This window comes from Stenella coeruleoalba (assembly GCF_951394435.1).
Source record: "Stenella coeruleoalba genome assembly, chromosome: 11".
NCBI lineage: Eukaryota > Metazoa > Chordata > Mammalia > Artiodactyla > Delphinidae > Stenella > Stenella coeruleoalba.
This window is the reverse complement of record NC_137157.1, coordinates 92,186,283-92,207,638: the sequence shown is the minus strand read 5'-3', so window position 1 is coordinate 92,207,638 and position 21,356 is coordinate 92,186,283. Positions and strand designations below refer to the sequence as shown.

Here is a 21,356-nt window from a genome sequence, read left to right as displayed (position 1 = left end):
TTATTAGAGAAATGCAAATCAAATCTCTATCATTTTTATATCTGTTGCATCATCACACTTTCCACAAATTGAAATGATCTGATCACTTATCATCTGTCTTCTCCATGACGGTAGAGGTCGCTGTCCTGTTCAGTAGGCATTTAGCATAGCCCTAGCATATGGTAGGCTCTCAAGATATTATTATTATTATTTACTTATTTATTATTATTATTTTTTTTTGCGGTACGCGGGCCTCTCACTGTTGTGGCCTCTCCCGTTGCGGAGCACAGGCTCCGGACGCGCAGGCTCAGCGGCCATGGCTCACGGGCCCAGCCGCTCCGCGGCATGTGGGATCTTCCCGGACTGGGGCACGAACCCGTATCCCCTGCATCGGCATGCGGACTCTCAACCACTGCGCCACCAGGGAAGCCCTCTCAAGATATTATTGAATAAATGAATGAAATAATATTTATAATAAATAAATAGTACTGTAATATGAACATGTTCAAAACTCTATGGTTAGAAGAGGGAGGAGCACAGCGGTTGTGAAAGGTGGGGAAAACTTTCTAAAGGGACCTAAAGGGCAGATTAGAGGTCCTGGTCATCAGGCCCTTTTGCACTTGGCTCAGCTCCGCAACTCCAAACGCTTATACCCATACCTAATTTTTGTTTTTAACTGCTTTTCCGCGAAACCCCTCCAAGCCCGCAGGGGGCGCCCACAACACGCCACCCGGGAGAACGAGAACTACATTTCCCAGCACCCCGCGCGCCGCCGACCCACTTCCGGAGCCCGCGGACAGCATGGCGGCGTCCGAGGAGTGCGATTCACCGGCTGAGGTGCCCCAGATGGCGGTGGAGGAGGCGGAAACGAAAACATTTAAAGACCTGGTAAGTGTAGATGACGCCGGTTTCCCTTTTTCCTACTGGCGCCAGGCGCGGGCAGAGTCCGGTTGCCTTCGATACAGGCCGCTGGTGTGCAAAAAACAGCCGGGGCCTAGCTCAGGTTTCCCCCAGGGTGTCCGAAGCTCGGGTTCCGGACGAGCTCCCTCGGCTTTGAGTTTGGGTAGTGGGAGGGCGGCCGGTGCCCGGGAGCCCCCATTTGCCCTTTTGAATTCCACCTCGGTGTGGCAGCGTTGTGTCTGTGCAGGGTGTTGTCCATGCGGCGAATCCGAATTTTGTGTATCTTGGGCTTTGGATTCAGACGAACCGGTATTGAATTCTGACCCAGTCACTGACTAGAGGCAAGTTATCTCGGTGCCTCACTTTCCACATCTGTAAATTGGGGATTATGATAAGTACCGCATAGAGCTGTTTAGATTAAATGAAGTAACACAGGCAAAGAACTTGGCTTTGGCCCCGGCGAGTGGAGAGTGATTGGTAAGTCTTAAGTTCCTGTCCCAGTTCTCAGAGTTAAGGAGAAGACTGGGTAGACTCACAACAAAAACCTTTTGAATCAAAGCGTAGGGGACGCACATGTCGCCAGCAAGGCGGCCCTAACAGTCATTTAATTATGTGGGAGGTGAGTGTGTGTTTTCCTTTGCTAAACTGTGTTTTTCCGAATTCTAAGGGTGTGACAGATGTGTTGTGTGAAGCTTGTGACCAGTTGGGATGGACAAAGCCAACAAAGATCCAGATTGAAGCTATTCCTTTGGCCTTACAGGGTAGGTTGAAATTAAGTGTGTGGCCTGTTTCAGATTCAGTATGAAGTTACACATATTCAATTAAATACCACTTTTGAGAGCTATTGCTTTGCATACGTCAAGTGAAATAAAATATGGTCCCTAAAGATAAAAAGTTTGTGGCTTATTGCTTTTTTTTTTTTTTTTTGCGGTACACGGGCCTCTCACCGCTGTGGCCTCTCCCGTTGCGGAGCACAGGCTCCGGACGCGCAGGCTCAGCGGCCATGGCTCACGGGCCCAGCCGCTCCGCGGCATGTGGGATCCTCCCGGACCGGGCACGAACCCGCGTCTCCCGCATCGGCAGGTGGACTGTCAACCACTGCGCCACCAGGGAAGCACGGCTTATTGGTTTTTGAAACAGTAATTCTCCAGTTTTACGGAGCTTACTTTCTACGAGGGGGTTTGTTGTCTTCTGTTTTTCTAGCCTTTTCTTTCTCAGTTTCCTTTGGCTCTTTTCCCTTTGCCTTGCGGTGTTAATTCTGTCTTTATCCTTTTTTCTCACTCTAAAATGTTACTAAGATTTCTCATCCAGTCCTGAAGCTTTAATACTGTCTGCATCAGTGAGTTTCAGCCAGTGCTCATTAGAATCACCTGTGGAACTTTTAAAACACTAGCGATTTCTGGGCTCCAACCTAGACCTTCTGAATTAGAATTTCCAGGCATGGGACCTAGGCATATATAGATAGTTCTGGGACTTCCCTGGTGGTCCAGTGGTTAAGAATCCGCCTGCCAATGCAGGGGACACGGGTTTGAGCCCTGGTCCGGGAAGATCCCACATGCCGGGGAGCAACTAAGCCCATGCACCACAACTACTTAGCCTGCACTGTAGAGCCCGTGAGCCACAACTACTGAAGCCTGCGTGCCTAGAGCCCGTGCTCCGCAGCAAGAGAAGCCACCACAATGAGAAGCCTGTGCACCGCAACAAAGAGTAGCCCCTGCTTGCCGCAACTAGAGAAAGCACATACACAGCAATGAAGGCCCAGTGCAGCCAAACGTAAAAAAAAATAATAATAATAATTAATTTTAAAAAAACTTAATAGTTTATTCTAATGTGTCTTCTCTTGGGGGAGCACACATGAGCACTGGTCAGATGCTCATGGCTCCCATATCTATATTTCTAGCCCACACTTCTTTGCTGAGCTCCAAACAAGTATGTCCAACTGGTTTTTAGATACTTTTCTCTAAGCTTACTGCAGGAATCTCAAGTTCCCTATGTCCAAAACAGAGTCCTTATTTTTCTCACCAGAACTAATTTCCCTGTAGCCCTTATCTCAGTATATGGCTTTTGAGTTTCCCAAGCTAGAAACCTCTGTGTCAATCACATTTTCTTTTGTTACTTTCTTTTATTTTTTTATTTTCTTGAAGTATAGTTGATTTACAATGTTGTGTTAATTTCTCTTTCCTTTTTTTTTGGAAGTCGCGTGAAGAAAGAAAATGTATTCAGTATATTTTTAACAATTTTGAGAATACGTGAACTTTACATTTATATTTGCAAAAATGTACATGGAAAATATGATGAGAATAAGTAACAGGTCAACAGTACTAACACCAGCAGAAACAATAAATTGTGTACATCACACCTATGAACTTTCTACATAAGAATGATTCCAAAGGTCTATAGAAACAAAATAACACTCACGAGAGAGGTTATTTTGTGAATAATCATATATGTGTTGATTCAAATAAATTAGAATTTCATGTTGTAATGCTTTGTAATGTTCCAGTTCTCATACAACTTGAGTTTATTATCCAATACTGCTTAGTCCTCTGGAGTCTCAGCAACAACATAGACTTTTACAGCTTGATGATTTTTCAGTCTCTAACCGGCCACGTAACATTTAACGTCAGGCCTAGTGTTACGGAAGCAGCTCTTGAAAAACCACCTAAAGAGGGCTTGAGATCCCCAGGCAGAGCCTGGTGTTTAAGGTTGAAAGGCAGTCTGTGATAAAGTAGCAAAGTGGAGCCTTTGATTTATTTCTTTATTTTAAATTAATTAATTAGCTAATCTGTTTATTCATTTATTTTGGTTGGGCATTGGGTTGTCTGCCTGACAGAGAGCATCCTTCCTCAGGAAATTCGACTCTTGCCCACTAAGGGAGAACAGAATAGTCGGGAAAGGCATGGATGACCTTTTTAATTTTTCTAATATGATACAGTATAACATATCTCCTCAGAGCTCTGATTACAAAGGAAAATTCCCCACTGCAGTCTGGTGTGCCATCCCATTATTCAGTTTTAGAAGCATAAAATGAGCCTCAAGGCAAGACATCAGAGAGCTCACTTAACACATATTCTCCAACGTAAAGACAAAAAAATAAATGGAAGAATGGAAGGAAGGAAGGGAGGGAGGGAGGAAGGAAGGTCTTATTGTTCCACATTGTTTTGGCTATTATCAGCTTTTGTTAGATGTTTCCTTCTTTCTCTCCAAGGTGTGTGAAACCTAGGAAGCTGTATGTGCCAGACATTTGTCAGGCAATGTGGTCCTAATTATATAGCTGTTATTTAAACAAAATTCCAATCACTGATGTTAACAGCAGGTTATCTGCCTATGGCCTAGAGATTTGGATCTATACTGTACTATCAACTTTTATTGCATATAAACGAAAATTTGAAATTCATAATTCTGTTATTTGAAATCCAATCACAGTTTACATATCTGTATCTATACATGTGATCTCATATAATCTTTATCGTATCAGTTTTACAGTAAACAATATGATCTTTCTCCCTCAAGCTTTATTGCCAACTTAATGGGAAATGCACTTATTTTGATGACCAAAAATTGCCCCCCAAAATTGGATGCAAATTTGTCCAGTGGAGTATCATATTCTGACTCTGTAGTTGACTCAACTTAAGGATTTTGATGTATTTTATTCCTACTTACTTCAACTTGATGTGCTTGATAGCCCATTTTTATGCCAACTATCTGCAGGAAAACAAAAAGATTAGTAAAAATCATTAATCACGGCATTTTGTTGTTCATGTTCCAAACTGAGAGCAAAAGTTATGCAAATAGAGTATCTGTTCTATTTCTCTGAATATAATCAACAGTAACAATTTTAAATGCCTGTTTAAAGAATTGTAAGAAATAATTTCAGTAAGTTTTATCTATGACTTTTTTTTTAACATCTTTATTGGAGTATAATTGCTTTACATTGTTGTGTTAGTTGCTGCTGTATAACAAAGTGAATCAACTATACGTATACATATATCCCCATATCCCCTGCCTCTTGCGTCTCCCTCCCAACCTCCCTATCCCACCCCTCTAGGTGGTAACAAAGCAAGCATGGCCTGATCTCCCTGTGCTATGCAGCTGCTTCCCCCTTGCTATCTGTTTTACATTTGGTAGTGTATATATGTCAGTGCCACTCTCTCACTTCATCTCAGCTTACCCTTCCCCCTCCCCGTGTCCTCAAGTCCATTCTGTACGTCTGCGTCTTTATTCCTGTCCTGTCCCTAGATTCTTCAGAACCGTTTTGTATTTTTTTTTAGATTAAATATATATGTGTTAGTATACGGTATTTGCTTTTCTCTTTCTGACTTCACTCTGTAGGACAGATTCTGGGTCCATCCACCTCACCACAAATAACTCAATTTTGTTTCTTTTTATGGCTGAGTAATATTCCATTGTATATATGTGCCACATCTTCTTTAGCCATACATCTGTCAGTGGACACTTAGGTTACTTCCATGTCCTGGCTATTGTAAATAGTGCTTCAGTGAACATTGTGGTACATGACTCTTTTTGAATTATGGTTTTCTCGGGGTATATGCCCAGTAGTGGGATTGCTGGGTCATATGGTAGTTCTAATTTTAGTTTTTTAAGAAACCTCCATACTGTTCTCCATAGTGGCTGTATCAATTTACATTCCCACCAACAGTGCAAGAGGGTTCCCTTTTCTCCACAGCCTCTCCAGCATTTATTTTTTGTAGATGTTTTGATGATGGCCATTCTGACCGGTGTGAGGTGATACCTCATTGTAGTTTTGATTTGCATTTCTCTAATGATTAGTGATGTTGAGCATCTTTTCATGTGTTTTGTTGGCAATCTGTATATCTTCTTTGGAGAAATGTCTGTTTAGGTCTTCTGCCCATTTTTGGATTGGGTTGTTTGTTCTTTTGATATTGAGCTGCATGAGCTGCTTGTATATTTTGGAGATTAATCCTTTGTCAATTGCTTCATTTGCAAATATTTTCTCCCATTCTGAGGGGTGTCTTTTCGTCTTGTTTATGGTTTCCTTTGCTGTGCAAAAGTTTTGAAGTTTCATTAGGTCCCATTTGTTTATTTTTGTTTTTATTTCCATTTATCTAGGAGGTGGGTCAAAAAGGATCTTGCTGTCATAGAGTGTTCTGCCTATGTTTTCCTGTAGGAGTTTTATAATGTCTGGGCTTACATTTAGGTGTTTAATCCATTTTGAGTTTATTTTTGTATATGGTGTTAGGGAGTGTTCTAATTTCATTCTTTTACATGTAGCTGTCCAGTTTGCCCAGCACCACTTATTAAAGAGGCTGTCTTTTCTCCATTGTACATTCTTGCCTCTGTTATCAAAGATAAGGTAACCACATGTACATGGGTTTATCTCTGGGCTTTCTACCCTTTTCCATTGATCTATACTTGTTTTTGTGCCAGTACCATACTGTCTTGATTACTGTAGCTTTGTGGTATAGTCTAAAGTCCGGGAGCCTGATTCCTCCAGGTCCGTTTTTCTTTCTCAAGATTGCTTTGGCTATTTGGGGTCTTCTGTGTTTCCATACAAATTGTGAATTTTTTGTCCTAGTTCTGTGAAAGGTGCCATTGGTAGTTTGATAGGGATTGCACTGAATCTGTAGATTGCTTTGGGTAATATAGTCATTTTCACAATGTTGATTCTTCCAATCCAAGAACATGGTATATCTCTCCATCTGTTTGTATCACCTTTAATTTCTTTCATCAGTGTCTTATAGTTTTCTGCATACAGGTCTTTTGTCTCCTTAGGTAGGTTTATTCCTAGGTATTTTATTCTTTTTGTTGCAGTAGTGAATGGGAGTGTTTCCTTAATTTCTCTTTCACATTTTTCATCATTAGTCTGTAGGAATACAAGAGATTTCTATGCATTAATTTTGTATCCTGCTACTTTACCAAATTCATTGATTATCTCTAGTAGTTTTCTGTTAGCATCTTTAGGAATCTCTATGTATAGTATCATGTCATCTGCAAACAGTGACAGTTTTACTTCTTCTTTTCTGATTTGGATTCCTTTTATTTCTTTTTCTTCTCTGATTGCTGTGGCTAAAACTCCCAAAACTATGTTGAATAAGAGTGGTGAGAGTGGGCAACCTTGTCTTGTTCCTGATCTTAGTGGAAATGGTTTCAGTTTTTCACCATTGAGAATGATTTTTGCTGTGGGTTTGTCATATATGGCCTTTATTAAAGGGTTAGGTCCCTCTATGCCTACTTTCTGGAGAGTTTTTATCATAAATGGGTGTTGAATTTTGTCAAAAGCTTTTTCTGCATCTATTGCGATTATCATATGGTTTTTATCCTTCATTTTGTTAATATGGTGTATCACATTGATTGATTTGCATATATTGAAGTATCCTTGCATTCCTGGGATAAACCCCACTTCATCATGGTGTATGATCCTTTTAATGTGTTGGCTGGATTCTGTTTGCTAGTATTTTGTTGACGATTTTTGCATCTATGTTTATCAGTGACATTGACCTGTAGTTTTCTTTTCTTGTAACATCTTTGTCTGGTTGTGGTATCAGGGTGATGGTGGCCTCATAGAATGAGTTTGGGAGTGTCCCTCCCTCTGCTATATTTTGGAAGAGTTTGAGAAGGATAGGTGTTAGTTCTTCTCTAAATGTTTGATAGAATTCACCTGTGAATCCATCTGGTCCTGGTCTTTTGTTTGTTGGAAGATTTTTAATCACAGTTTCAATTTCAGTGGTTATGATTGGCCTGTTTATATTTTCTCTTTCTTCCTGGCTCAGTCTCAGAGTTGTGCTTTTCTAAGAATTTGTCCATTTCTTCCAGGTTTTCCATTTTATTGGCGTATAGTTGCTTGTAGTAATCTGTCATGATCCTTTGCATTTCTGCAGTGTCAGTTGTTAGTCCTCCTTTTTCATTTCTAATTCTGTGGATTTGAGTCTTCTTCCTTTTTTTCTTGATGAGTCTGGCTAATGGTTTATCAATTTTGTTTATCTTCTCAAAAAACCAGCTTTTAGTTTTATTGATATTTACTATCATTTCCTTCATTTCTTTTTCATTTATTTCTGATCTGATCTTTATGATTTCTTTCCTTCTGCTAACTTAGGGTGTTTTTTTTTTTTTTTTTGTTCTTCTCTCTCTAATTGCTCTAGGTGTAAGGTTAGGTTGTTTATTTGAGATTTTTCTTGTTTCTTGAGGTAGGATTGTATTGCTATAAACTTCCCTCTTAGAACTGCTTTTGCTGCATCCCATAGGTTTTGGTCCGTCATATTTTCATTGTCATTTGTTTCTAGGTATTTTTTTATTTCCTCTTTCATTTCTTCAGTGATCTCTTGGTTATTTAGTAGCATATTCTTTAGCCTCTATGTGTTTATATTTTTTACAGTTTTTTTCCTGTAATTGATACCTAGTCTCATAGCATTGTGGTCAGAAAAGATACTTGATATGATTTCAATTTTCTTAAATTTACGAAGGCTTCATTTGTGACTCAAGATATGATCTCTCCTGGAGGATGTTCCATGAGCACTTGAGAAGAAAGTGTATTCTGTTGATTTTGGGTGGAATGTCATATAAGTATCAATTAAGTCCCTCTTGTTTAGTGTATCATTGAAAGCTTGTGTTTCCTTATTTATATTCATTTTGGTTGATATGTCCATTGGTGTAAGTGGGGTGTTAAAGTCCCCTACTATTATTGTGTTATTGTTGATTTCCCCTTTTATGGCTGTTAGCATTAGCCTTATGTATTGAGGTGCTCCTATGTTGGGTGCATAAATATTTATAATTGTTATATCTTCTTGGATTGATCTCTTGATCATTATGTAGTGTCCTTGTTTGTCTCTTGTAATAGTCTTTATTTTAGACTATTTTGTCTGATATGAGAATTGCTACTCCAGCTTTCTTTTGATTTCCATTTGCATGGAATATGTTTTTCCATCCCCTCATTTTCAGTCTGTATGTGTCCCTAAGTCTGAAGTGGGTCTCTTGTAGACAGCATATATATGGGTCTTGTTTTGTATCTGTTCAGCCAGTCTGTGTCTTTTGTTTGGAGCATTTAATCCATTTACATTTAAGGTATTATCAGTATGTATGTTCCTATTACCATTTTCTTAATTGTTTTGGGTTTGTTATTGTAGTTCTTTTCCTTCTCTTGTGTTTCCTGCCTAGAGAAGTTCCTTTAGCGTTTGCTGTAAAGCTGGTTTCTTGGTGCTCAGTTCTCTTAACTTTTGCTTGACTATAAAGCTTTTGATTTCTCCATCGAATCTGAATGAGATCCTTGCTGGGTAGAGTAACGTTGGTTGTAGGTTTTTCCCTTTCATTACTTTAAATATGTCCTGCCACTCCCTTCTGGCTTGCAGAGTTTCTGCTGAAAGATCAGCTGTTAACCTTATGGGGATTCCCTTGTATGTTATTTGTTGCTTTTCCCTTGCTGCTTTTAATATTTTTTCTTTGTATTTAATTTTTGATAGTTTGATTAATATGTGTCTTGGCATGTTTCTCCTTGGATTTATCCTGTATGGGACTCTCTCTGCTTCCTGGACTTGATTGACTATTTCCTTTCCTATGTTCAGGAAGTTTTCAACTATAATCTCTTCAGATATTTTCTCAGTCCCTTCCTTTTTCTGTTCTTCTACTGGGAACCCTATTATTTGAATGTTGGTGCGTTTAATATTGTTCCAGAGGTCTCTGAGTCTGTCCTCAATTCTTTTCATTCTTTATTCTGCTCTGCGGTAGTTATATCCACTATTTTATCTTCCAGGTCACTTACCGGTTCTTCTGCCTCAGTTATTCTGCTATTGATTCCTTCTAGAGAATTTTTAATTTCATTTATTGTGTTCATCATTGTTTGTTTTCTCTTTAGTTCTTCTACATCTTTGTTAAATGTTTCTTTTATTTTCTCCATTGTATTTCCAAGATTTGGGATCATTTTTACTGTCATTACTCTGAATTCTTTTTCAGGTAGACTGCCTGTTTCCTCTTCATGTGTTTGGTCTGGTGGGTTTTTTTCTTGCTCCTTCATCTGCTATGTGTTTCTCTGTCTTCTCATTTTGCTTAGCTTACTGTGTTTGGGGTCTCCTTTTCGCAGGCTGTAGGTTCGTAGTTCCTGTTGTTTTTGGTGTCTAACCCCAGTGGGTGAGGTTGGTTCACTGCGTTGTGTAGGCTTCCTGGTGGAGGGGACTGGTGCCTGTGTTCTGGTGGATGAGGGTGGATCTTGTCTTTCTGGTGGGCAGGTCCGCATCCGGTGGTGTGTTTTGGGGTGTCTGTGAACTTATGATTTTAGGAAGCCTCTCTGCTAATGGGTGGGGTTGTGTTCCTGTCTTGCTAGTTGTTTGGCATAGAGTGTCCAGCACTGGAGCTTGCTGGTCGTTGAGTGGAGCTGCGTCTTAGCATTGAGACGGAGATCTCTAGGAGAGCTCTCATCGATTGATATTACGTGGAGCTGGCAGGTCTCTGGTGTTCCAGTGTCCTGAACTCGGCTCTCCCACCTCAGAGGCTCAGGCCTGACACCCAGCCAGAGCACCAAGACCCTGTTAGCCACTTGGCTCAACTTGGTACGAGGGATGCTTGCCAGTGAATTAAGGTGCGAAAAAGACATAAGGCATAAATACCAAAGGTGTTGCCTGCGGTGCCAACTCTCTGGTTCCACAGACCTCTTTCCGTACTTTGTAATTCTCGCTTCAGCTGGCCTCCATTCAGGCCACCATCATAGCTCCCCTGGTACCCTAACTGAGCTCTGATTTTCCTGTGTGTTCCCCATTCTGCACTTTAGTTCATTTTAAGTTGTAGGGAAGAGAGTCATATTCAGGTTACCTCAGGGGAAGGGGGTTATTCTCTAGGTGAGGAAGCCTCAGCAGTCAACTGTGGAAGTCATTACTCGACAGGAAGGCTTCCCACTGGGTGCTGTCCTCGTGCTCAGCTACTTTGGGAGCTGCAGCACAGAGGCGGTGGTCTTGGCTTCGAAATTGATTGCCAGGTCTTCTCAGTTATGGCTTGATGGTGACAACAAACCATGGGGATCCATTCTTAAGGTATTACTGCTGGCATTCTTCCCTCAGAAGGAGCAGTGTAAGTGGCTTTACTGTTAAGCTGCTTGGGTCCTTCTTATGCCGTCAGGCCTGGGGTTTATCTTCTTAATGAATAACATTGGTCATGATATTCCCTGCTTAAAATCCTTCAGTTCCTCTCTCGTATAGGAAGATGTCAAAACTCCTTAGTATGGCTGTGGGTTTCCTTATTCTTCTCCCTTTCCCCCTTGACTTCTGTGTTCTGGCCACGTTGTACTTCTCCCTCTCTGAACTCATGCTGTGTTCTTTTTTTAAAATTAATTTATTTAATTTATTTATTTTTGGCTGCATTGGGTCTTCGTTGCTGTGCGTGGGCTTTCTCTAGTTGTGGAGAGCGGGGGCTACTCTTCGTTGCAGTGCACAGGCTTCATATTGCAGTTTCTTCTCTTGTTGCGGAGCTTGGGCTCTAGAGCGCAGGCTCAGTAGTTGTGGCTCACAGGCTCAGTAGTTGTGGCTCACAGGCTCTAGAGCGCAAGCTCAGTAGTTGTGGTGCACGGGCTTAGTTGCTCTATGGCATTTGGGATCTTCCCGGACCAGGGCTCGAACCTGTGTCCCCTGCATTGGCAGGCGGATTCTTAACCACTGCGCCACCAGGGAAGTCCCATGCTGTGTTCTTTAAAGCATCTTTCCTCATAAGGGACTGCCCTTCCTTTCCTTCTTTGCTTACTTACAGATTTAATTTACTCATCACCTCTGTTAACCTTTCCTGACTCTTCCTGGCAGTAGGTTGCTCATTCCATTTTGTTCTCACTGTATCCTGTAGGGACCTATCATATTAGAACATATTTGTGTATTTCACCCCTGGATTTTGAGCTAATTTAAGACAGAGACCGTGTCTTCTGTCTCATCAACTCCCCCTCCCCTGAATTCATCAAATATTTATTCATGGTCTACTTTGTGCCAGCATTGGGTCCTTGTGGAATAATGTGGAAATGGTGCAGAGATCATTTCTTTGCTATTAGGTGTTTTCTTTGTCTTCTAGGTCGTGATATTATTGGGCTGGCGGAAACCGGCTCTGGGAAGACAGGGGCCTTTGCTCTGCCCATTCTGAATGTGCTGCTGGAGACGCCCCAGCGTTTGTTTGCCTTAGTTCTCACCCCCACTCGGGAGCTAGCCTTTCAGATCTCAGAGCAATTTGAAGCCCTGGGGTCTTCTATTGGGGTGCAATGTGGTAAGTGTCCAGAGGAAAGGAATCTTCAGAATTTCTTCACAGGTTGAGAATGAGTGTGAAAGGAGAATGGAAGGAAGTGTCGTTAACATAAGTTTATTGACCTAAAGGGCTGATTTGGTATTTTAGCTTCGGAAAAGTTGTAATTGTAAGGGAAGAAAAATGAAAGTAGAAATGTGTCATTGGCGTTACAGTGAACTATGGAAAAAAATTAAGGATCTCTTTTCAATATTCTTTTTCTTTCTGTAGCTGTGATTGTAGGTGGAATTGATTCAATGTCTCAATCTCTGGCCCTGGCCAAAAAGCCACATATAGTAATAGGTGAGTAATGACAACGGTAGAAGACACTGGTGATGATGAATTGGAGAAAATCTACTGATATTGGGTGCAACTTCTTTGTGCAGAAAGAGTTCAAAGAATGGATTTAATTTTTTGTTTAATTTTTTTTAATTTCTGAAATTCTGGTTGGGAGGGGGTGGTCACTTTCTTTCTGTCCTTTTTCTTAAACATTGCCCTCTCTCCTCAACTTTTCTTGCTAGCAACTCCTGGTCGACTAATTGACCACTTGGAAAATACAAAAGGTTTCAACTTAAGAGCTCTCAAGTACTTGGTCATGGATGAAGCAGACCGAATATTGAATATGGATTTTGAGACAGAGGTGAGCTCAACATCTTTCCTCTTCCTAGAGCATCTCAAAATCTGTTCAAAATCTGGTTCATTGCATACCTGCTTTTGTGGAGCACTTAACCATTGTTGGTTAATTTAACATCTCTGCTGCTTTTTTCATTCTTGATGCTCTTTACACTGTCTACCTCAGCATCCTCTTTATTTATTTTTTCTTTCTTTTTTATTGAAGGATAGTTGATTTATATTATTATATTATTTTTAGGTGCAACATAGTGATTCAGTATTTCTGTAGATTATACTCCATTTAAAATTATTACAAAATGATGGCTATATTTCCCTGTGCTGTACAATACATCCTTGTTGCTTTTAAATTAAATTTAATATAATTAATTTTTTACTGAAGTATAGTTAATTTACAATGTTGTGTTTCTGGTGTACAGCAAAGTGATTCAGTTATACATACATATATAAATATGTGTGTGTATGTGTGTATATACATATACCTACACAAACTCCTAATTTTCCTCCCCTCTTTTCCCCTTTGGTAACCATAAGTTTGTTTTCTATGTCTGTGAATGTGTTTCTGTTTTGTAAATAAGTTCATTTGTATCATATTTTAGATTCCACATATAAGTGGTATTATGTGATATTGTCTTTGTCTGACTTCACTTAGTATGATAATCTCTAGGTCCATCCATGTGGCTGCAAATGGCATCATTTCATTCTTTACTATGGCTGAGTAGTGTTCCATTCTGTATATATACCACATCTTCTTTATCCATTCATCTGTTGATGGACATTTAGGTTGCTTCCATCTCTTGGGTATTGTAAATAGTCTCAGCATCCTCTTTCAAATATAGTCTGACTTGGGGGGTGAGGGATAAATTAGGAATATGGGATTAACATACACTACTATATATAAAATAGATAAACAGCAAGGACCTACTGTATAGCACAGGGAGCTATATTCAATATCTTGTAATAACCTATAATGGAAAAGGATCTGAAAAAGTGTAAATATGTACGTATGTGTAACTGAATCACTTTGCTGTACACCTGAAACACTGTAAATCAACTATACTTCAATTAAAAAAGACAGTTGGGCAAAAAACATGTATATATATTTACATACATACATACATAGAGACTGACTTTGTTTTCAGAGATGAGAAATACCAAAACCAGATTTTCTTTTTCCATTTCATTTGATTTCAACCTCTTCCATCTTTTCTTTGATGACCCATTCATCATAGCTTATTTAGTTGATTAATGCTTATTCTTTACTTTTCTCTTAGATTAGCTCTACTCTGCTGATTTAAACTGTGCTTTTCTCTGACTGGCATTATTTTTTGGTAGCATCTGGTATGGTATCAAATAGTAAATATTCAGTCAGTTTTAGCTGAACTGAATCAAAGTTTTGAGTCCCCAGATCCCCACAGTGGTGTATTTAGTTTGTTACCCCTCATCTTCACAAGCAGCATTTGCAGGTGCCCAGTCTAAATGTTATGTTGGTACCGTTGCTCTTTCTGCCTTTTAGGTTGACAAGATCCTGAAAGTGATTCCCCGAGATCGGAAGACATTTCTCTTCTCTGCTACGATGACCAAGAAGGTGAACTTTTCTAGGATTTCTCTTTTCTTCTTTATAAGAATTGATAAGTAGAAACAGTCACAGTGACAATAATAAAAATAGAGTATTTAGGAATCAGTGTACTACTCTAGGTTTTCTTTCTTCAGGTGCAAAAACTTCAGCGAGCAGCGCTGAAGAATCCTGTGAAATGTGCCGTTTCCTCTAAATACCAGACGGTTGAAAAGTTACAGCAATATTATCTTTTTATTCCTTCTAAGTTCAAGGTAAAGTGTTTGCTTTGATCATTTCTGCCTCTCCCTCTCCTTCTTCACCAAGACATCTGAAAATGTGTCAACTCTTGATTAGCTAAGAGCTGTGCTACAGATTGGAGTCCTTTCTGTTTGTTTTAGAGCTCATGCCGTGCTTTATTTTATCACTGATAAAGTCAAACATTCCGGGAATTCACAACATATTAAACCACAGTAATGAAGTCATGACACAGTCCCTTCCTAACCCCATCCTTGAGGTAGTTTTTCTTTTGCCTGCTTATTATGTGGCTTTTTTATGGACAAAGGACCTAGTTTTGTGCTTTGATGTCAGGGCTTTGCGTGCTTGCTGAGTACAGATCTCCTTGTGCTCGGCTTCAGGCTGTGTGCGAAACTCATGGTTCACAGAGATGATAATGATAATGCCAGTTAAGGAGTGCAAAGCTGGCGGCTGGGGGTCTGGATAACTGAGAAGCAGCTATGGGCTTAGTCTTTTACATAATTTGTATGCCCAGGACGCCAGCCTTCTTCCAGGTTCAGTTACATATATTATTTTGGCTTTGTGACTTAGGATACCTACCTGGTTTATATTCTAAATGAATTGGCTGGAAACTCCTTTATGATATTCTGCACCACCTGTAACAATACTCAGAGGACAGCTTTGCTACTCCGAAATCTTGGATTCACTGCCATTCCCCTCCATGGACAGATGAGTCAGGTAACTATTCTTTGGAATCATTAGTGGTGAACTGGGGGCATGAGAAAGCTAAATCTTGTAGCAGGAGATTTCTGCAATAGCAACACATGACATTCATGCATCTTCCCATAGTTGTCCTGATTTTATGGGCATTAAAGTGTTGCTTTGGATGCTACTTCCTCCTTTCAGGATAGCAAGAGGCTCAAATTAAAATATTCCACAGGTAGTTGTCTGGGATGGAAGCTACTGAGTTGATTTATTCAGCCCTCATGGTAATAGTGACTCTCTCGTCTCTAAAGACTTTCAGTAGATTATTTCTCAGTTATCCTTCTGTCATGTTTAACAAACTCTGTTTCATGTTAGTATTTTCTAGCTTTAGTCTTAAATATCTTTTTATTGCTTCCATGTTTCCTTTTGACCTGTGAAGCCTAGTTCAGACTAAGGGGGAAACATCCTTTTAAAAATTTCTCTCTTGGTTCTTGTATTTATTTAGTATGTCTAGTTTGTGTGTCTTGGATTCCAAGTTTTTCAAGATTAAAATTCTTTCCATTTCTTCTTTTCATCGTCTCAGAGCAAGCGCCTAGGATCCCTTAATAAATTTAAGGCAAAAGCTCGTTCCATTCTTTTAGCAACTGATGTTGCAAGCCGTGGTTTGGACATACCTCATGTGGATGTAGTTGTTAACTTTGACATTCCTACCCATTCCAAGGTGAGTCCTGTTGCTGACCTGACTTTCTAGCCCCAAAGTGCTTTTCTTTTCTCTTTTCTTTTCCCCTTCTCTTCCCTTTCTTTCCTTTCCTGTCCTTTCTTTCACTTCCTCCTTTCCTCCCTCCCTCCGTCCCTCCCTCCCTCCCTTCCTCTTTCTCTCTCTCTCCCCCACCTCCTTCTTCCTCCTTTTCTTTTCTTTTTTTTAAAATTGAGATGTAATTGACATATTAGTTTCAGGTGTAAAATATAATGATTTAATATTCGTATATATTGCAGATTGGTCATAGTAAGTCTAGTTAACATCTGTCACCATTCATAATTACGCATGTCTTTCCTTATGATGAGCATTTTCCCTTAGCAACTTTTAAATATGCAGTACAGTATTATTACCTCTAGTCAGCATGTTGTACATTACATCCCCATGACTTATTTATTTTATAACTGAAATTTGTACCTTTTGCCCCCTTCACCCATTTCACACACACCCATCCCTGCCTCTGGCAACCACCAAATCTGTTCTCTGTATCTGTGAGCTCAGTTTTTTTTGTTTTTGTTTTAGATTCCACATATAAGTGAGATCTCAGTATTTGTCTCTGTCTAACTTATTTCACTTAGCTGAATACCCTCAAGGTCTATCCATGTTGTCACAAATAGAAAGATGTCATTCTTTTTTTATGAACGAATACTATTCCATCGTATCCAAAGTGTATTTCTTAATGGAATGTTTTCTGTCTTTCCTTAGTTACAGTATTGGAGTTTTTTTGGTGTGTGTGTGTCCTTGATTAGTTAAGTGTCAAAAATAGGGAAAGCTCTAGATCTTTTCATGCTCCTCATCTTGCACATGCCTGTGGATGTGATATTAATGAATGTGAATGAAGGAGCCCAGGAGAGGGGTTAGAGGCTCACCGTCGGAGGCGCAGACGCACCGCGTGCTCACCTCTGTTGGTCTATCTGATGAGAAATGGCAGCCTGTGGTCCTCAGTGTATCCCAGGGTTTCTCAGCCTCGGCACTGTTAACATCTTGGTCTGGGAATTCTTCCTTGCGGGGCTGTCCTTTGTATTGTAGGATGCTTAGCAGAATTCCTGGCTTCTACTCACAGGTGACATTGTGACAACCAGATATATTTCCAGACATTTCCAAATGCCCGCTGGGGAGGATGAAACTGACCCCAGTTGTGAACAACTAGTGTGTCTCGACTTCGTATTAAACTGCTGTAGACAGGGTCCTGTCTCACGATTTTCACAGTAACTCTGTGTGAGTTTGGCCATGTATTTGTGTTCCTGTTTTATAGATACAAACCAGGATTCAGAGAAGTTCTGGACTTGTAGACAGTTGTGTCGCTTGTCGGTGGGAAAAGCAGATCTGTGGCCCAGGGCTGCCTCTAGATCTAGTGCCATTTTCCTCTGCCTGTGCTCTGTCCATGGGGATTTGCTTTGGAGATTTGTCTTTATATAAAAGAAAGGAAAAAGGGGGTCAGTTTTGTGCTGTGAGGAGAATAAGAAAAGTGAAGTAGATTTATCTCTGTAACAGATTGCCAGTTCATCTCTCCACATTCCAACACAAATCTGTTTTCTTTCAAAGGTTTGCAGGAAGAATTTACATACAGTTTTAAATTTATCTTCCAGCTAACTCAAAGTGACTTACCGTTTTCGTTTCAGGATTACATCCATCGAGTAGGTCGAACAGCTCGAGCAGGGCGCTCTGGAAAGTCTATTACTTTTGTCACACAGTAAGTGACCCGACTTTGGGGCAGAGCAATGTAGAGAAAAGAGCAGAACTGTGGGGCAGACAGACTTGCAACCTGACTTCACGACTTACTGTAACAGTCACTTAACCTCCCTCATCCCGCCTTCACTGTTTGTAAAATAGAAATAATAATACCGATCTAGCAGGGTTTTAATGAAGACTGGAGATGTATATGTAAAGAGCGTATACTATACTGCATATGTGTAGCATAGTACTTGGCATATAGAAGCACACACACAAAAAACCCTGTTATTTCTTTTAAATGCTGGAGCCAGAGAACAGTGACCATTCCCTCAACTCACAGTATTACAATAACTATTTCTGATTTTGTTTTCTAGGGAACAAATTGTTATGTACCCAGGGCTTTTCTGGGAGTAAGGGGTATGTTGGGTGGTTTTCTGCTGGGCTGTGCACAGAAGATTGCAATTAGTTAGTATTCTGAAAAGGAATAATAGGTTCGATATTGTTGAAAACTGTGGCCCCTGTTGCGTCATAGTTTTGGAATGGACAGACACGTGCATTGTCAGCCAGCCAGAGCCATGGCAGTTTTCCTTTTTCAGATACGACGTGGAACTCTTCCAGCGCATAGAACACTTAATTGGGAAGAAATTGCCTGTCTTTCCAACCCAGGATGACGAGGTTATGATGCTGACAGAACGTGTGTCTGAGGCCCAAAGATTTGCCCGAATGGTATGCAATGCATTTTCTCACCAGCAAATGAAATTAACTTACATGCAAGACACTTTATTGTGTTAACCCTCAACTTGGAATATTTGATTCCAAATTTAAGATGAGCATACTAAAGTGCAGATGTAGGTAATTTGCTTTCGACTGTACAACTAAATGGTTGAATCAGGGTTTGGACTCAGTCTGACCACAGTGACCACGTTCCCAGCCACTGTTCATGTTTCACATGAGGCAAGAAAAAAACCTTTGGACTTGAGATCAGATCAGGAGGTGCAGCTGTGAACTGTGAGCTTGGACAAGGTGTCTAACCTCTCAGAGTCAGTTCCTCATTTGTAGATTGGGAATAATAGTTACCTTGAATACAGGGTATTTATGAGCGTTGATCAAGCTGATGTAAACAGCGTAGTTACTGATAGTAGCGGTGGCGGTAGGAGTGGCGATGAGAAGGTTCTAAAGGAGCCCCTTCCAAGTGCCGTCTGCTCTCTGGGGTGCTGGTCTGAGGGGTGAAGAAACTTCGCCCGTGGGGTGCTTTCTGAGTAGCTGAGGTGTGGACTTGTTTTTGTTTTTCTCCCCACATGGAATTCTTTGTTTGGTATCTTTGTTTATAAAAATATTGCATGTGCGTTGGGAAACATTTTTAGAAAATACACAAAGGATTAAAATAGTAAGTGAAACACGTAAGCCACCCCCTGCAGAAAACCTGATAACAGTTGGCTATTTTTCTTTCCTTAGCCATAATTAGACTTTATCTAATTGTATATGACTTTATCTAAATTTATATCATTTTCCTATTTGAACTAGCAGAGATTCATGCGATCACTTCTTTTTTTTTTTTTCACATTTTAAACTTTATTCAAAAAATGTCATCTAGGCTGTGTCTTAGCCCTGAATCGATTCAGTTACCAAACTTTCCTAAACACCAGTGGCAGGAGTAATCTCTTGGAGTTGTTGCAAGGTCCTTAACTGCCTTCTGACTCGTCAAGGGAAACCAAATTGGGTCTTCTAGACTTTGCATTAGGTATATTTTATTACTTTCCAGTGTTTTGAAAATTGGTAATCTGAGGGGAGAGAATTAAGTTTTTTAAAAATAGCACTGCTTGCAAGTTTAGAAACTGATATCTTAGATGCTAGCATCTTAGAATTCTCATGGGATCATTTCTTAATGGCTACAGAGAATTCTGTCATGAATATATAACGTGATTTACACTGATGTGTGTTTATGCTTTTCCCGGTTTTTTGTATTTTAACTGGAACTCTGTTGAACATCCTGATACGTACAGCTTTGCACACTTGTCTTGTTTCCTTAGAATAAATTCCTAGAAGTAGAATCAATTGTTGGGTGGAGGAGAATACACAGTTAAAATTCGAATTCATACATAATGTCAAACTGCCCCCCTAGAAAAGCTAAAGCACTTTTACACGATGAGCGACAGTGTATGTGACTGTCCGCACACCTGACCAGGTCTAGGTATTACCATTCTCTTAAATCTTTGCCAGAATAATAATAATAGCTTATTGTTTTAATCTTCCTGTCTTTGATTACTAATAAGATTAACATTTTTGTATCTTGGGATTTTGGTCTTATTCCTTTGCTAATGTGAGGTGTTAGGGAGTTACTTAGTGTTTGATTTTAAGGAGCAGAGACTAGGATGTGTCACTCTCAGTGACAGCCATTCATTTTCAATCCCATCCTTTCCGTTTCTTGCAGGAGTTAAGGGAGCATGGAGAGAAGAAGAAGCGCTCGTGGGAGGCTGCTGGGGATGGTGACGATAGGGAGGGTGCAATCGGTGTCAGGAACAAGGTGGCTGGAGGAAAAATGAAGAAACGGAAAGGCCATTAATCTCTTTTATAAAGACTTGACTTCTGCTTTCTGTTCTGTAAAGAGGATTGAAGGAGAGAATGGGACCTCTCCCTCCAGAGTGCTGCAGGCCGAAATCCATCAGAATTGTGTCAGAATCTGCCCAGCTCACTCAGTGCTCATCCCCCTTTCCGTGTGTCAGAACATCGTTGCCTGCAGAATATTTTTGAAGTGCTGATGTCAAGACTCGGACTGTTCTTCAGCTTTGGTTCCTTGCTCCTGACACTAGTAAGATATGTTCTCCTATCCCTTCACACAGACCTGTGCTTTTTTCAGCTGCAAGTCAAGGACTGGGCTAATGAAGCCCTTGACCTGTGATTGTAAAGGAAAGGAGCTTCTAGATCTAAAAACAGTGATACTTCCGCAGTCTCAGCTTGTGTTTCGTGAGACCAAATGGGAAATAATAAATTTAAATATTATTAAAAAAAAATTCAAACTCCTTGAGGACCTTTTTGGGTTACAGACTTTATAGATTTAGTAAGATCTTCCTAATAGGTAAGAAACTGACAGTGGTGATTCCATGGCAGATTCATTGGTTGTCCTTAATTTGAGGTAAACATTATTTATGACTTTAAAGAAATCAACAAAGAAACAAGAGGATGGATGGCTTTGAAAGGGAAGTCCTGCTTGAAAGGAGGTTGTGTTTTTCTTGGGGATGGAGCAGAGTCTCTTAGATCCCTGAATAGATTCACATCCCTGGTTCCTTGGATTAAAATCTCTGTGGGGGGCTTCCCTGGTGGCACAGTGGTTAAGAATCCGCCTGCCAATGCAGGGGTTATGGGTTCGAGCCCTGGTCCAGGAAGATCCCACGTGCCGCGGAGCAACTAAGCCCGTGCACCACAACTACTGAGCCTGTGCTCTAGAGCCCGCGAGCCACAACTACTGAGCCCACGTGCCACAACCACTGAAGCCCACGTGCCTAGAGCCCATGCTCTGCAACAAGAAAAGCCACTGCAATGAGAAGCCCACGCACTGCAACATAGAGTAGCCCCCGCTTGCCGCAACTAGAGAAAGCCTGCGCGCAGCAACGAAGACCCAACACAGCCAAAAATAAATAAATTAAAAAAATATATTCTCTGTGGGAGTCAAGTGTGGATGTTGATTGCAGGAAGATCTTTATA

The 21,356-nt window shown here is 40.4% G+C and overlaps 1 protein-coding gene across 1 annotated transcript; it reads left to right on the top strand.

Moving 5' to 3' along the window:
• The first annotated feature begins 765 nt into the window (after positions 1-765).
• Positions 766-21,343, top strand: DDX47 (DEAD-box helicase 47). The gene is made up of 12 exons (XM_079938587.1): positions 766-867; positions 1,547-1,640; positions 11,893-12,081; positions 12,328-12,399; positions 12,618-12,736; positions 14,243-14,314; positions 14,440-14,556; positions 15,110-15,256; positions 15,807-15,944; positions 17,603-17,673; positions 18,251-18,380; positions 20,086-21,343. Exons 1-12 carry the CDS (start codon positions 781-783, stop codon positions 20,215-20,217), a joined length of 1,368 nt encoding a protein of 455 aa, XP_079794713.1. The 5' UTR covers positions 766-780; the 3' UTR covers positions 20,218-21,343.
• The last annotated feature ends 13 nt before the right edge of the window (positions 21,344-21,356 follow it).

Coding starts and splice junctions, on each gene's coding strand:
- DDX47 (XM_079938587.1), top strand. CDS start 781: ATGGCGGCGTCCGAGGAGTGCGATTCACCGGCTGAGGTGCCCCAGATG. Junction 12,082..12,327: donor TTCTATTGGGGTGCAATGTG/GTAAGTGTCCAG, acceptor TTCTTTCTGTAG/CTGTGATTGTAGGTGGAATT. Junction 14,315..14,439: donor CTGCTACGATGACCAAGAAG/GTGAACTTTTCT, acceptor TTCTTTCTTCAG/GTGCAAAAACTTCAGCGAGC.